The sequence below is a fragment of the Gadus chalcogrammus genome, chromosome 21 (assembly GCF_026213295.1).
Source record: "Gadus chalcogrammus isolate NIFS_2021 chromosome 21, NIFS_Gcha_1.0, whole genome shotgun sequence".
NCBI lineage: Eukaryota > Metazoa > Chordata > Actinopteri > Gadiformes > Gadidae > Gadus > Gadus chalcogrammus.
The window spans coordinates 20324074-20342016 of NC_079432.1; the positions used below are offsets into that span (position 1 = coordinate 20324074).

The 17943-nt window shown below is 43.2% G+C and overlaps 1 protein-coding gene across 1 annotated transcript; it reads right to left on the minus strand.

The window, feature by feature from the left end:
• Positions 1 to 1919: 1919 nt before the first annotated feature.
• Positions 1920 to 14111, minus strand: rfx6 (regulatory factor X, 6). The gene is made up of 20 exons (XM_056581936.1): positions 13035 to 14111; positions 12605 to 12728; positions 12068 to 12191; positions 10676 to 10737; positions 10462 to 10539; positions 10271 to 10298; positions 10086 to 10193; positions 9750 to 9827; positions 9315 to 9428; positions 8640 to 8689; positions 8359 to 8518; positions 7839 to 7986; positions 7307 to 7416; positions 6974 to 7091; positions 5999 to 6121; positions 5621 to 5827; positions 5082 to 5397; positions 4469 to 4764; positions 3461 to 3661; positions 1920 to 2634 (listed from the first exon to the last, which is right to left on the minus strand). Exons 1-20 carry the CDS (start codon positions 13159 to 13161, stop codon positions 2459 to 2461), a joined length of 2748 nt encoding a protein of 915 aa, XP_056437911.1. The 5' UTR covers positions 13162 to 14111; the 3' UTR covers positions 1920 to 2458.
• Between the last annotated feature and the right edge of the window lie 3832 nt (positions 14112 to 17943).

Consider the following 17943-nt stretch of genomic DNA (forward strand, 5'->3'; position numbering starts at 1 on the left):
CTCTGCCCGTCTCACCTCCTCCTCCTCTGATCACCTCACTGTCCCGTCTGCCCGTCTCACCTCCTCCGATCACCTCACTGTCCCCTCTGCCCGTCTCACCTCCTCCTCCTCCTCTGATCACCTCACTGTCCCGTCTGCCCGTCTCACCTCCTCCTCCTCTGATCACCTCACTGTCCCGTCTGCCCGTCTCACCTCCTCCGATCACCTCACTGTCCCCTCTGCCCGTCTCACCTCCTCCTCCTCCTCTGATCACCTCACTGTCCCCTCTGCCCGTCTCACCTCCTCCTCCGATCACCTCACTGTCCCCTCTGCCCGTCTCACCTCCTCCTCCTCTGATCACCTCACTGTCCCCTCTGCCCGTCTCACCTCCTCCTCCTCTGATCACCTCACTGTCCCGTCTGCCCGTCTCACCTCCTCCTCCTCTGATCACCTCACTGTCCCCTCTGCCCGTCTCACCTCCTCCTCTGATCACCTCACTGTCCCGTCTGCCCGTCTCACCTCCTCCTCCTGACTCCATATCCCAGGTAAAACCAAAGCTCAAAACTCACCTTTTTAAATCTGCGTACCCCTCCTGCTCTTCCCTTCCCACAAACAACACATCAACACAAGACCATCACCCATTGACCACTTTATTTGTATCTGTTTTCATTTCTATTGTTTCTTGTGTGTTTCTGTTTTTGTTGTACATCTGTTTTGAATGTACGGTATCCTTGAGAGCCATTAAATAACATTTATCATTATTAGGGGTCCGAGCAGCGAAGCTGCTTGGTCCTCTGTTGTTTCTGTACCATTAGTTTTTTTCCCCCCAAATTCTGTAAAAGTCATACTGCAGCGATACCGTAAGTCGAAAAACCCAAATTTGTTTTAGTCTTATTTCTCCTTACTAGATTGACCTGGACTCAAAATTCTTTCATCATATTAATCTCTAGGACTAGATGCATCATTAAGGCCCTGCTCTTATGCTCTAAAATAATACTTTTCCCACAATTTCATAGAAAAGCCAAACATGATAAAAGATTCACAGGCTACAAAAATAATCCAAAATGAACTAGCCTTAATTCTCCTTACCAGTTTGACCTGGACTCAACATTCTTTCATCATAATAATCTATAAAATCGTGACTACAAATGTTTAATTTCCCCAGAATTTCAAATATTTTTCAGCTGTATGCTTTTAAGGAAGCCCTTAATTCACTTGAGAAATGTGTGCTTGGAGGTTTCTGGATGTTGTGTGCTTATCAATTTACATTTTGACCATGTGAATGAGGCTGCAGTTCAGGTTTGTCAGTGGCTCAATTGGATTATTCCGTGTACTGGTGATCCTTAACTTGAGAGTTTGAATCCCGATTAGAGCATTATGAACAAGCTGAACTATTATTATTAATATTATGAGGATACAGTGTGTCACATCTGCTCATCAAGGAGTTATAATACAAAGTGAAAATGGGCAACATCATCCCTTCTATTGACCTTTTGTGTGTGTGTGTGTGTGTGTGTGTGTGTGTGTGTGTGTGTGTGTGTGTGTGTGTGTGTGTGTGTGTGTGTGTGTGTGTGTGTGTGTGTGTGTGTGTGAGTATGCGTTCACGCATGTGTCGTAGGGCCTTATCTCCTTGCTGCACGGCAGGGATATAGGACATCTGGACATTCTGGTCAATCTGCAAAGGTGCACCTCAGTACCCAGCGGGCCAGGGAGCACAGAGAACACAGCTAACTCTGGTCCCTGGTCTTCTGAACTGGTATCTCCCAGTTCGAACATTAAACAGATGTTTGTTTAGTTTTATTTCAAGGAGGCGTTGAATGGGGCCAGATTGGATAGCGTCATGGGGTCTATAACTGACTGAGCCTCAATCGGCCAGGACAGAAGCACATGAAATGTGACAAGGCAGCACACAAAAAAAACACAATAGATGGAGTGTAATTATTAATATTGTATATTTTCAGAACGACCTAGCCATTGGCAGACGTCAAGCAACCTGCACCAATCTTGTATTAATGCTCTAATAAATAATTCCTTATTCAATTAGTGAAGATATAGTAATAATCAGAATAACAACATGTACAGGGTATGATTAACGCAAAATTTCATTGGTCAAATTAAATTGACACCATTATCACAGTAAATGAAAAAATAAGGAAGTCCAATATTTTACCCTATTCTGTTTAAACTAGACCACAGTATCATATCTTACAGTAAAATCAATACAATACATAATATTGAAATGCTCAACAGTAAAATAAATAAATAACTAATAATTTCTAACAAAAATAAAATAGGGGAATCAATAACGAGGGTTTGGTATCTAGTATAATTAGTGGATAGAAACGTATTCTTAGCTCCAGCCTTAGAAAACATTCTGTGGCTCACAGAATGTACCACTAATGTGTACCAACCCTTCATGTGTTGTGAAGCGGGGGTAAACATGGTTTAGGAATTTAGAAGTCCTCACGCAGGAGGTGGTTCATGGCAGCGCAGCCTGGCCCATGAACACAGTGTTGATTGGAGGCAGCGAGGAGGAGAGCTGGTCCTGGGGGGGGAACGGCGGGGGGGCCCCTCCATACATGCAGGGCCTGGGCACTGCAGGCTCCACCGCGTAGAGGGACCCCAGAGCAGGCTGGCGCTTTGGGCCCCGACAACCTGAAGGATTGAAGAAATACACATGTGTAGATCCTGTGTGTGATTAGATGATTGCTATACCATCAATATAAGTGACTGCAGCATGCTCTTGATATGAGACAGCTATACCATCAATAGAAGTGACTTCAGCATCCTCTTGATATGAGACAGATATACCATCAATAGAAGTGACTTCAGCATCCTCTTGACATGAGACAGCTATACCATCAATAGAAGTGACTTCAGCATCCTCTTGATATGAGACAGCTATACCATCGATAGAAGTGACTTCAGCATCCTCTTGATATGAGACAGCTATATCATCAATATAAGTGACTTCAGCATCCTCTTGACATGAGACAGCTATACCATCGATAGAAGTGACTTCAGCATCCTCTTGACATGAGACAGCTATACCATCGATAGAAGTGACTTCAGCATCCTCTTGACATGAGACAGCTATACGCTCGATATAAGTGACTTCAGCATCCTCTTGACATGAGACAGCTATACCATCGATAGAAGTGACTTCAGCATCCTCTTGACATGAGACAGCTATACCATCGATAGAAGTGACTTCAGCATCCTCTTGACATGAGACAGCTATACCATCGATAGAAGTGACTTCAGCATCCTCTTGACATGAGACAGCTATACCATCAATAGAAGTGACTTCAGCATCCTCTTGATATGAGACAGCTATACCATCGATAGAAGTGACTTCAGCATCCTCTTGACATGAGACAGCTATACCATCGATAGAAGTGACTTCAGCATCCTCTTGACATGAGACAGCTATACCATCGATAGAAGTGACTTCAGCATACTCTTGAATACGGGACCTTACCTTCCGCCTCTTCAACCTCCTCGTAGTACAGTGCAGGGCTTTTCCTTCCCGGGACGTCCAGGATGTTGAGTGGGTCGTGGACCTCTGAGAACATGGGGGGGAAGGGTCGGAGGCTGGCCACACTGCTGATGACGGATACATGCTGGTCCACCGATGACAGGATCCGTTGTCCCTGAATGTAGCTGCTGTTGCCATAGTAACCTGCTGGGTGGGGTGGGGAAGTGCTGTTCAGTTGAGCCCAGCTGTTTGCTGCCAGTGTTTGCAGGTGTCTCATAATCGCCTCTTGGGAGCCATTGCTAATCATTCGTGATACTGCAACAACATACTGGGTTTTAGTTGACGTCACAAAATGTAAGATTGACCCCTAAAGGGGTGTGTGAATGGGTGGGCTTTTGGGAGGGTCGATAATACATGAAATCACTATGATCAGCATTGACTAGAGATATTTCAAGATCATTTTAAGGTATGAGCTGGTCTAAACCATACACATTACAAATTTAACATCAATTATTTGTGTGACCATTCTGTAGGTATGATTTGAGAGTTGTAAATAGAGAGAGCAGAAAAGACGATTTTCTGCGATTTTTCTACTCAACAACCAAAACCATGTCCCCTCCCTCTATGCCTCTAAACAATCTCATCCAGAGCCAGACCTATATATATTAAATATATATATATATATATATATATATATATATATATATAATTAATAAAAAGGATGAACAACACAAATCTGTCAATTACTTCCATTGAATTTCACGTAATTGCAGTCTAGTGATCTCCTTCTATTCCTTCCCAGTCTATTTTCCACACTAGGTAGCCAGGCCAGGGCAGGACCCAATTACTGATCAAGCTACGGCGCTTTGAACTTTGAGGAAGTAGAAACTACAGAAAGGATTGGGGGTTCCGACCCTGCAAAATCAATATAAATAATAATTGATGCATGAACAACAATTAACAGAACCAAAGCAGCGACAGGGAGTGCAAAGGTTGCTAAGCGGCACCAACCTGAATAGTGGTGTCCCTGAGCCTGGCTAGCATCAGGTACGTATCCATACTCCCCCGAGGGCCCCACGTGGGCCATCCGCTGACCGGCCGGGGTCTGGGTATCTAACCCCCGCTCCACACCGGCCTGGGGCGTGTCCGAGGAGCAGGAAGAGCTGTAGGACAGCAGGCCGCTGACGGGAGGAGGTTGGCTGGGACCGGGGCCATGGGGCCCTTGGTAGGGCTGGTAGCGAGACGGAAGCTGATAGGTCAGGGACGAGGTCCCGGACAGAGCAGGGGACTGCATCTGCCCATGAGGCCTGCACACAAGATGGAGAGGAAATGAATTGAGGTCAATGCCCGCTCCGGGACTGGGACCTGATCTCTGGCGGTGAAACGTTGTCACAAAATGATAGGTCCTAATGTTTAGCCGTATACGTATGAGCAGTCTAGAGGTTAGGGGGCTCAACTCCCAGCCCAAAAGATTCTGTGGTCGACCCTCAAGAGCCACTGGCTGCTTCGTTAGAACATGGATCTGAACTCACTGAAAGGTTCCTATTACTGGACGTCTGATAAAGTAATACAGACTGAAGCCACTCCATGATACTAGAGTATGCCAGGTGAAGTTCTATCCCACCTGAGTGTGTGTTGGTAGCTGGTTGAGCTAGAGGACGTGTGGAAGAACCCTGAGCTGGGGGGAGGCCCGGAGTGGTACAGGGCCTCCGGGTACGAGGAGGTGCAGGGGTCGGGCTGGCCCGCCACACTCATGGAGAGGGAGGAGGAGGAGAGGTAGGAAGAGGAGGACGGGCAGGGGACAGAGGTGGAAGACGAGCTGGAGGTCAGAGGTCTCCCAGTGGGCCCCTGGTTGATGACCGAGCCACGGTTGGCTAGCGTGGTGGGGGAGATGGGAGGGGTCATCAAGGCAGCCTGGCAGTACTCAAGCTGGCTGGCTCCTGCAGGTGTGTGTGTTCAGGGTTGTTGTGGTTGGATGTTTTGTGTGTTGGGAGGTTGTTGCATAAAGAGTTAATACAATTATTTGCATAACAAATATATATAGTCATTTATAGCCGTGCATTGGTTGTAACTTTGATGCAAAATCTCCAACTGTATTCACACACACATCAGTTAACAATTATGACCTGATTGATGGTTCAAATAAATGGGTTTTTGTTTTACCTAAAACTGAGAAACCAGCGTTTTCTGTGCTCTGATAGACAGCAAGGCTGGCTTCAAGGCACTGTTGCTGATTGGCTGATAAAGACATATAGGCATGTGCTGCCAGACCCTCATTCTTCACCAATTGGTCAGTGGCAATGCTGGCCTTGTTGCGATTGGCTAGGAAGCAGGAACTAGGCGAGGCCATGAATGCAGCTCTACTGGCGTCTGAGGGGTAAAACAATACTTAATACAAAAGTTATAACCAAGGGCTCTGACGGACAGCACCCGCATCGAAGTCTCTACAAATACATAGAATGACAAGTAACAGCAGCTGCAGTAAAAATAATACAAATGTGTAAGTGAGCAGACATAGCCCAGTGTTTGTGTATGCTATACCTGCGTTTCTCATGGATCTGTCCAGTAGATTGAGTAGGTCCTGCTCCTTGTCATTGTTGAACTGTGTCTCCAATGCCAACAGAATGTATTCATCCAGCAGCATTCTGATCAGATGGAACGACCCTGGGAACAGGATTCAGTAAAAGGTATGCTAGATATTTTAATAAGGATGGATGGAAATATGAATACTTGCAAAGTGCCAAAATACATAAATCCTTTTCTCTTAGGAGTACACTTCATATTCAAAGCTTATTTTTGCATTGCTTGTTGGTGATCCTGTCACATACGAACACAGCGTGCATATTGACTCGGGAGGAGTCTGCCCCTGGTTGATTGTTTATCACGCAAACAGTACAGTATTACTATTAAAACAGCACAGTAACCCATGGAATTCAAGACAATTGCTGCACTAATTTTATAAGGATATTCATGAGTTTTAGTTTTTGAGAAAAAGAAAAATTATAGTTATCATGGTGTTCTGTAGACAAAGCCCTTGCTACAATAGACTGCATAAAATACCTATTAATAATAAGAATGTGTTTCAAGTTCATCTAAAACTATATTTTTATAGGGTCTAGTTTGGGATGTGTATTTAAAACATTGAGCCTGTATGGCTGTCCGAGCATCTGTCTGTCAGTTCCTCTGTCTGTCAGCTGTTTCCACCATAATTTCCTTCATCATGCACAGATGTGTGCACATGTAGGGAAACTAGTGTTCAAACAGAAAGCATGTTACCTGATAAAAGGACCGTTTAGGCAAAGCAGGGACGTTCATTATTAGCATACGTTTATGGCACCATTGTAGCAATCTGCTTCAATTTAAAACAAACAACTCATCTGGCTAGAGCTTGAGTGTGTACTACTTACTCTAACAAGAGCACTTACTTTCACTCAGTTATTAGGCCTAGCTCTGGTAGCCCTTTAAGGAAGCCATACGTGTGTTTCTACTGGAGCTGCTGAGGGCCCTGGGTCGTACCAAAGCTGCAGGCGTTGTTGAGAGTGAGGCTGTGCATCACTCGGGCTCCTAGGAAGCTCCAGCGCAGCAGGAAGTCTTGTGCTCGTCTTTTGACCGACCGACTGCTGTGTTGACCCGGCTGACATCACAAAGACAGAGTGCAAGAGACACAGAAGATATTTGGAGATTCATTATTTGCCTCTCAAATATTACAGATTCTAATTATGATTACGATTGAATGGAAAAATGTTCCTTAGTAAAATGGTGTTCCTTAGCATGGCTGTCTTTTTAAAATGAAGCACTATCTGTGTGCTCATACGTTCAGACCTCTACACAGCTTCTGCCAATCAATACCTTGATTACTTTCTGTTCCACAACAGTGTCGAGCCATTCGATGAAGGACTCAACAGTGGCATTGTTCTTTAGCAGGTCTTTGAGCTCCTGGAAGACTGCGATGGAGTCATCTATCTCAAGACAAAGGAGAGGGATAGAAACGACTGCATTAGACACTGTATTTTTTGTGTGTGTTTATGTACGTGTGTGTGTGTGTGTGTGTGTGTGTGTGTGTGTGTGTGTGTGTGTGTGTGTGTGTGTGTGTGTGTGTGTGTGTGTGTGTGTGTGTGTGTGTGGTGAACAGTAACTAAAACACCCTTTTAATATATCCCCCAGAACGTGGCAGCACTTCCCTGAACTCCTTATTTATCTAGCAACGTACCACCTTGTGACGCAGCCTGATCGGCAGTCTGCATATTATACGCAGAAAAGCCAAAGAAACAAATAGAAATTGCAATTCAAATTTGTGTGCTCCATTAGAGAATATGAAATATGAGCCGACAGTAACAGCTGGTTGGTAAGGATCTGTAACCAGACCTATAGTGACTCTTACACTCTGAGTAGACATCAGTGTCAGCATGCTCTCCTGCAGCAGTGATGCCCAGGAGTGGCTGAACACTGATGGTGCTCAGCTCCACCTTTTCCATGTCCGTCACCATACTGTTCACCACTGCCTGGTCGAACAGGGCTGGCCGGGCGATCTGGGAACAGAAGACAAAAGAAGGGATAGAGGGGTTCATTGGCAAGGAACAAGACAGCACACATTTATTCCACCCATCTGTAGGTTGAATGGACCATAGAATACCATCCTCTCAGAAGATCAGAGGCCATGAGCTATAATACAACAAAGTTTGGAACCAATGGATTAGAGTTGTCCCTCTATTGACTCTCCTTCATGTCTTACTAGAAGTTAAGCTACTGTGCAAACGTAGTGTCATGGAAGTCAATTAAACCCAGTCATATGTGTGTTAAATAATGGTCAGAGAAGGGCTGTTCTGCCACTATTGCCTACAAGAACCACGGTCCCTATCACCTTATTTTACATAATTTCTCAACTCTCCTTTCGGCTGTACCTGCGCCAGATGCAGAAAGGAACTCTGTCTCTTCAGAGATGAGATGAAGCGGTGTGCAATGGGCAGTTTCTTTGCTGCAAGGCATTCTGGGAGATTCTCCAGAGACGAAGTGAGCCAGTGCTCCCAGTGCTTGGCAAAGTTACGGATGTCTGCCAACAAACTATTGAGCAAATATGATTTCACATGATGCAATTTCAGCTAACATTTCCTATACTCACAGACTGTTTACAGCTGCTTCTAGTGAATGCAGAGCAATTATGCATTAGATTCAAGTGACAAACCTTTCAGGCATCTCTTGCATGGTAGCAGGAATGAGCACGTCAGTGAGCACCTGACAAAATATCATGGAATAATGTCATTTCATGGTATGTAATAAAGTGTTATTTCATGGTATGATTTTTTTTTCATTTGGTATGGATTGCAACATAATGCTTTTTCATGGAATATTGGAGGACAATGTGATGAGAGATTTGCACGAAGATTCTCATTTAGCCATGAGGCACTACTAATACCTAGTGCTGTTCCTATCACTACAAAAGGCTTTGCTGAGGTTCTTCTATCAGATCACTACCAAAGGTTCTTTTTTCTGATCATTACAAAGGGCAGTGCTACAATTATTCTATCTGATCAATATAAAAGGCTATGCTGTGGTTATTCTATACGATATCCTCAAAAGGCTGAGGTTTTATCTTTCTGTTCAGTACCAAGGCTGAGGTTCTTCAATCAATCACTACAAAGGTTTATTCTATCTGATCACCGCAAAGGATGAGGTTCTTCTATCTGATCTGTACAAAGGCTAGGCTAATGGGATTTTATCTGATAACTACAAATGGTTTTGCTGAGGTTCGCCATAATAAAAATGCTAGTCTTGAAAATAAGGGGAAAATATTATGGATTTATAACACTTTTTTTATGTTCTAACAAGTTAAACTGTTAAAAGGGAGAAAAAAGGTAACCTTATAAAGAATGGAGTCACACACACAGAAGATATCCATAATCACAGAGTTCTCCAGCAGGGGCAAAAGGTGGTCCGGCATACCTTGCCAGAAATGGAGCAGGAAGTTCTGTATCTGTAACACATCAGACGCAAGCACAACTTTGACCATGTCGGTGTGGGTGTAATATGGTCAGGAGCCATTCCTCTTAACTGACCATGTTGTGGTGGGTGTAACATGGACAGGAGCAATAACTCCTTACGGCCTCAAAGATGATTCATCTTCTCAAGTACTCAACGATGTTGAAATGCTGTCACTACGTGGGCTAACTTTAGAGAGAGAATTTACTGGTTGAGCAACATTGACACATAATAGTAGCCGTAAAATTACAACATACTACTTAAAATAAAAATTATGTATTTCAAATATTAGTGTTTACTTTAATAAAAGGGTTACCTCTTCAAAGTTTACATTAATTGCATTGTCCAGGATGCACTGACAATGGGTTTTGTACATCATGATTAGAGTGTCCACCTACAAATGGAGGGAAAATTGGATATTTACAAATAGTTGAAAACATGCTTCTTTACTGGACAAAGAAATCCCAAGGAGTAATATTTCATAGGTCATCATCGAAGCTGCAGGATAGGAATAGTATGAATACCATGTCTACTTTTAATAATCTCTGGCAATCATTATTGTTCAAAGACATACTTTACAGATTGGGAAGCTGTAGCAAATCCCAAGCAGGCTCTACATGTTTGTTACACGGTTATCGGGAAAGGAGCCAACCTTTTCTCTGGGGATGTTTCCCTGTAGCAGGAGGTGCTGGGCGCTGGGGAATTCTGGGAGCAACGTTCCTGTTTTAGAACTCAGGGAGTATTTCCTTGTGAAGCCACCCTGTCAAACACAACTTGTTTTATGGCCTTCTGCAATCAATGTTTGCCATTTATTAAAGAATTATTATTGATTCTTACCTCATTCTTAAGCTTGCTTCCAGAAAATCTAAGATTATAAAACGAAAGAAAACCACTACATATTAAGAAGAAACATGTCTCTGAATAAAGCCACAAACCAGCAGCCCCTCTGGTGAAGATATATGAGGTATATAACAGCTGAACGTATGGGCTGCTTCTGCTATTAGATGAAGCTCAAAGCTTGGTCTTACCTGGTCAGCCCCTTCCCTGAGTAGACTGAGTGGTAGTAGGCACTACTTTCTTTGATGCCAATGCCATAGTAATGATACCTGCAGAATGGTTCAGTTGGGTAATAATTGTACTAAATATGAATGACTTATGTTCAGAGAAAATGCAGAAGCACTTCCCCTCATCAGAAAATTCCCATTAAAAGAAAGGAAAAAAAAAAGGTTTTTGTTTGCTTACTTTGAGTGTCCTCTAGTGCCAAGACGTCTGGTTGTTAGGAGAGGAAACTTCTGACGGATGGTCTGTATAGAAGCAGAGGTTATTATCCGACGTTATGGCTAAAGCAGTCCAAACTCAGACAACTGGTTCCAATGTTTACACTTTTTGCCATGAACTATTTTGCCGGCAGGGTGCGTACATTGGCGATAGAACACCTTATATATATATATATATATATATATAAATATGGGGTTTAACTTCTAGCCAACAGCTCCTTGGTTCCATCAAATCTTCCATTATAGACTATATATATATAGACTATATATATATATATATATATATTATATATATATATATATATATATATATATAGACTAGATATAGTATATATATATTGACTATATATATATTTATATTTATACAACGGGGGGCCTGAATCCAGCGATCTGATTGGTTCCTAACTGTTGTATAATGAGCGTATACATAACTGCTATGACGCCCAATCATTTTGTGAAAGTATCACTCCGCGCCTTGAAGTGGAAAGTGTCAAAGAATACAACCGTATTTTTACTAGTGTGTGTGTGTGAAGTCATTTTGCCATAATTTTAACAGTTGTATAAAAGCAATAGCACAGTTCACTGAAGTCTAAAATCGGCGAGTGAACTGCTCCATAGGATAAATTGCCGGCGAACCGCTCTATCGGAGCCTTCTCTCGGAGGGACGCTATGTGTGTTGCATAGCGACCGTCGATGCATAGCGGCAGCCAGGAGGGACTACTTTTTGGTAGTCTTTAATAAAACGGCTACTTTGACTTTCTTGGTTTCTTTTTAAATGTAGTGCGTCTATGACTTTCGTTTCGCCATAACAGTAACCGTTGTATAAAAGCAATAGATCACTTCAGTCAGTGGCATGTGCTCATTATACCACTGTGAAGGGGGTCGCCGGCCCTCCGCTGCGCGTCGGGGCCGGACAACGCCCCTTAACAGTGGTATAATGAGCACATACCACAGCCTGGCGTGATCTATTGCTTAAATATATAGACTATATATATATACAATATATATACTTTACACATATATATATATATATATATATATATATATAAATATAGTCAATATATATATATATATATATATATATATACTGTATATATAATGGAAGATGCTCATCCAAAGGCATTGCCTCTTCTAAGGAGCTGGCAAGACAATCGCTACAAATGCTTGTACTCTTTCAATTTGCGCACGCACGCACGCACGCACGCACGCACGCACGCACGCACACACACACACACACACACACACACACACACACACACACACACACACACACACACACACACACACACACACACACACACACACACACACACACACACACACACACACACACACACACACACACACACACACACACCTTTCCAAAAGTAGCAGCACATGCCGGGTCCAGCTTGTCCTTGCGGCAGAAGTCCAGGTAATGTGCGTAGAGGATGCAGCGGGGGAGGCACACGCCTTCACACACCATGTAGTTGTCCTCGAGCCTTAAGCCCAGATCAAATCAATAGCTATTACACAGTGATCCCATACGATTATGATCCACTATACCAGGTTGATGGATTCATTCCTCATATTAGCCTATAGCTTGAATTCCTAAATTGTAATCCCATCCACAAAACGTAGGCTAATGAACATTGTTAGTTGTTTAGTTTGTTTAAGTTTGCAAAACTATGATGATGATGATCATTCTTACCCAGGATTTTCTTTGCTATTGTAATTTTGTGTGCTGCATCATTGCTTTACTTGTTCACCGTCTGAATTAATAATAATTTATAAAGTCATATTACATTGATAAGGCATCACTGCAATATGACTTGAACAATTAATATTTAAAGGGCCTATCAGTATATGCTGCAGTATATTCAAGTGCTCTTCAGTGATAAATATATAGGCCTACCACTGCAGAGTGAGTTGGGTCTGTTTCTTCTTGTCTTTAATGATCTGAGTTATGTTCTTCCTGGGAATGGGGTTGTGGACGGACAGCTCAGTGGGATGCGGTCTGTCGCTGCTCTCCTCCGCCTCTGGAAGGGAGACGAAGGGAGAACCATCACTCCCAACAGGAGCCACAACACATACACACCAACCAGAAACAAGTTGGCGGATCATGCTTAAATGAGGTAGCAGATGTTTCAGAAATGAAGTAAGAATGGAACAGACGGGATCTGTTCAGTTAGGATCTATAAGACGGTGGCTAGAGGGTCAACTAGAATCGAACCAAACGTAAAAACAAGTCTGCAGAACCTGTATGATGCCGACCTCCGCATTGAATTGCAGCCCAGCATAAAGAACAGTGTAATGCATATTTCCTCTGGTTGGTGGCTCCTCACCTGACTTGACAGCAGAGTCCTCCTCCTCCTTCTTGTCATAGGGCGTCCGGACCGTAGGCTCCGGGACGGGGAGAGTATGAACACCAAACGGTCCATCCTCCAGTGAACCTCCTCCACTTGGTTTCATAGTAACATTAATTATGGATCATTAACAACGATCTGAATTAACAAATATCATCAATAACGGATATAATAGTGTGAAGATAAAGGTCCAATGTTGTTCTTTTAATCACAGAACGGTTGTCGAAAGTTGAAATAACATCATAAGGGATCCAAATCCGGTCGCTGACGAGAGGATAACTGATGAAATCGGAATCAAGTCATGTAAGCACGATACCCTTGAATAAAACAGTCAGGCTCCCCTGGGACTCAGTATTAACCCTCCGTGGACTCGGACCTCCAGAGTCCTGCTCAGCCTTGTCCTGTTGACAGAAGATGGGGGTTGTTCGAGGTAGTTAATGATTCACCAATTCTCTATCTACATTGCAGTCACCTGACTTGGGCTACCGTCAGGTACATAGAATTGGTAAGCTCTAGTCCCGGTCTCAGAGGGTGACACTGGACCCCTCGGCCCTCCTAACGGCCAGCAGTGTCCCGTCAACTGAGAAGGAGCCCAAGACAGGGTCCCTCAGCCGCAGACCCTCTTTTCTCCGGACAGAATCGCTCGTATAGGACATGGTGTAACCCAGACATGGGCATCATGTTCTGGGTGACCCACGAGTTGAAAAGAAAAAAACGATTCATGAAAACAAAGAAAGAAAATAGATTCATACTTAATAATACATTTTATTTAATTATTCATAAAGCTTTTATTTTAAAAACTACTTGAGCAGTTAGATATCCAAAAACACGGGAGAAGGTCTTTTATTGGGAAAACTGCTGTTCGTCTGGTCGATGAGCATGAGGTTGTTCAGCGTCATTCAACTTTCTCATTGATGAAATATAACAAGTCTAGACACAGATCCACTCTCAGTGATGAACACCTGTCGGCTCTGCTGCGCAGAGCCACATCAGGTATTCAGTGCACTTGTTCAAGCCCATCAGAGGCTTAACTCCTCCCACTTTTTTATCTGTGTCGGTTGCTGCATTATCAAATGTGGATGCACTCCAATACACCTCTTCAAGTTCAGTGCACTTGGTACAGATACAGATAGGTTTAAAAATATATACAGTATATAGTTATTTTTAAACCAAACTGCAATCTGTAATTATGTTGTGCACATGGTGACTTTTAATTACAAATGCTTAGGAAGGGTTACAGCAATATATTTTCTATAGTCCAATCAAATGATTAAGACAAGACAGAATTTCCTTGGCCCTCAAAGGCATTCCGATTTTATTATGTGGCCACCAATGAAAAACAACTGTCAACCCCTGGTCCAACGTGTAGTACCTGGTGCAACGTGTAGGACCTGGTTTAACCTATAGGACCTGGTCCAACGTGTAGGACCTGGTCCAACGTGTAGTACCTGGTTTAACCTGTAGGACCTGGTCCAACCCGTAGGACCTGGTTTAACCCGTAGGACCAAGTTTAAGCCGTAGGACCTGTAGGACCTGGTTTAACCCGTAGGACCTGGTTTAACCTGTAGGACCTGGTTTAACCCGTAGGACCTGGTTTAACCTGGTTTAACCTGTAGGACCTGGTTTAACCTGTAGGACCTGGTTTAACCCGTAGGACCTGGTTTAACCTGTAGGAGCTGGTTTAACCCGTAGGACTTGGTTTAACCTGTAGGACCTTGCCTAACCTTTAGGACGTGGTCTTACGTGGGACGTGAGCTGCACTGGCGAGACACGCCCACGAGCTGCATAGGACCGGGATAGAACCGGGATGTGTTTGTTTGCAATAGTATAATAATAATACTTTTCTCGCTTTACACCAAAATATAACTAACTAACATGCCCGCTAACTTATATTATTATCCGTCCAAGATTTATGGATACATTTTCGGGTGTAGGACAGTAAGTTAAAGTTTAGGTCAGTTCCTATAAAACAGACTCTCAGAAGATAGAGATCTCATTGAGATGAAGGATTAAGTATTAACAAGTATAAAGTCATAATGGAGCTAGTCAGTTGATTAACATTAGGGTTACAAAAGCAAAGGCTAGCCTATCCCTGGATTGTCTTTAGGCGTGAAATGCGAAAAATAGACATAAAGTATAATTCAATTATTCAAATATTAAAATAGCTATACAATGACAAAAAAAATACATGGTTGAGAAAGAATGTAACACACTAACAGTAATCAAAGTCTTATGTCAGGTAGTTGCCATGGCTTACGGATTCATCTGCAAAATGCATACACATGGTCTATATTTGTTCAGCTTTAGCCTAACATGTTGAAGTACTCCTTCTCACCATGTGTTGCATCCCAGATGACTGGTGGCCTTAAACTGGTGGTTCTCATATTGTCTACTGACCGTGTTACCGGCCCCTACTGGACAGACCGTGTTACCGGCCCCTACTGGACAGACCGTGTTACCGGCCCCTACTGGACAGACCGTGTTACCGGCCCCTACTGGACAGACCGTGTTACCGGCCCCTACTAGACAGACCGTGTTACCGGCCCCTACTGGACAGACCGTGTTACCGGCCCCTACTGGACAGACCGTGTTACCGGCCCCTACTGGACAGACCGTGTTACCGGCCCCTACCGGCCCTGAGCGGCGCTTCTTCATTCGGCAGTGGACTCATTTGCCTAATCTTTGCGGGTCTTTGGACAGCAGTGAAAGCGCAGACAACAAAGTGCTGACGGAACCTTTTGTTCTATTAAATGTGGTTCCTTGGACTAAAAGTTCTGGGATCTTTGGTCATAAACGTTGAGGTCATGTCAATTATGACCTCAACATTTACAGCTCCACTATCCAGTTTGATTAAAGGCCAATTGATTATGGATTTTGAAGTATTTGTTAAACAATAGGGAAGGACATTCAAGGACAAGTCGGTACCAGCCAGGTGGTAGCCTGACAATGATAAGAAATTATTATTACATGACATGATTAATACACCTCTCCTCGAACCATCACCTTATCGTGGGGAGAGGTTTGTGTGTCCCTGTGAGGAGTGTTCTCAGGTGAGGAGCCAGACTAAGATAGCTCTTGATAGTTACCGGATGTAAGCAGCCTCCTTATTGCCCCCCATTGAAGTGAAAGCACAATAGGTTGTTTGTCTAAATCATTTTCACCGTTTGTGAAATACTCGGGATTGTATATTGTCAGCACATCTGAATAAAATTAACATGTGCAATAAAGGTAGCAAAATAAGATCATATAGATGGATTAAAGTACATATTTAGAGTTGCATTATTAGTGTTTTATGTATTATTTAGTGTATGGGAGAAGACCGTACCGGCCTTGCGCTCAGTTGGCGCTGAGTTGTTGAAAATAAGTTGCAAATAAGCCCCTTCAGGTCCCCCGTTTCACGTCGGTGTCCGGTTCACCCTGACTGGGCTTATTTTCCCGATAATGACCGGAGTTCTATTATCCCACTTAACGTCAATATTACTCTGCATGTGGAAGGGAAAATAGCTTTATTTGTAATATTATGCTGCTGTATTTTCAGAGACCCCACAGATATTTGAGTTTGCTGCTTTCATTGGAGCCAGACCTCTCCCTATGGGAGCTCAGCTCCCACTGGCTCCCACCTAACTCGAACCCTGGCCAAGCCCCTCCCTCTCACGCTGTGATTGGCCACCCACACAGATTGAAAGTTAACAGTTAAAAAAACTGGTTACAACGATAAAAAACAACACAAACACTTAAAGAGTCCCAGGCTACATGCTTTAATAACATTCAACATTAAAATATGAAAAGCAAACTACTTCAGTATTTTAGTTAGTTATAAGCCTGGCCCAAACTCAAATGCTGCTGCTTCGGTTAACCCTGCAGCAGCAGATGCCACAACCAGAGCTACGGAGACTATAAAAGACACAACAGAAAATTGTGTGTGTGTGTGTGTGTGTGTGTGTGTGTGTGTGTGTGTGTGTGTGTGTGTGTGTGTGTGTGTGTGTGTGTGTGTGTGTGTGTGTGTGTGTGTGTGTGTGTGTGTGTGTGTGTGTGTGTGTGTGTCCAGTCCTCCCATATGAATGTGTACACCACATAACAAGTAGTCAACAGAAGACAATGTTTTTAATCCCACTGTATATGTCCTTGTTACTTTTAGATGATAACCCCTGACCAGTCTTTCGGGCTAGGGAATTTAAAAACAGGCATCCTTGGTTAAAGTGGAGGGAAACAAAGTTAGGTAAATGTCAGCCAACATGCAGTTGGTATACACAATGGAAATTCATGAAGTTAATTACTATGCAAATGAGAGTATAGCTAATTCATGGTCATTTTTTTTTTTAGGTGCAGTAATTTCAGACTTTTACACAATTAAATTACTGTATGGTATTGGATTGGATTGGATTCACTTTATTGTCATTGTGCAGACACTGCAGAGTACAACGAAATGAGGTTTTGTGACCAACCGGAAGTGCAAAGGAGCAGTAAAGTGCAGTTTGTACATGAATTATCAGAGAATTATCGGAGCAGCATAGTTACAATAAGTGCAGTAAATATAAATAAATATAAATATAGTAATATAAATATTCAAGTAGAGGGATAATTGTTCAGTCAACTAGCATGGATATAAATAGAAATAGAAATAAAGATAGAGTACTATGGGTGTTGATACAGGGGATATGTAAATTCAAGTAGAGGGATAATTGTTCAGTCAACTAGCATGGATTAGTGCAATGAATGGCCGCGGGGGGGGGGGGGGGGGGGGGGGGGGGGGCTAGAGTTTAGGAGGGTGACAGCCGCAGGGAAAAAGCTTCCCCTAAACCTGCTAGTCTGGGTCCGGAGAGACCTGTAGCGCCTCCCAGAGGGGAGGAGGGTGAACAGTCTGTGGTTGGGGTGAGAACAGTCCTTG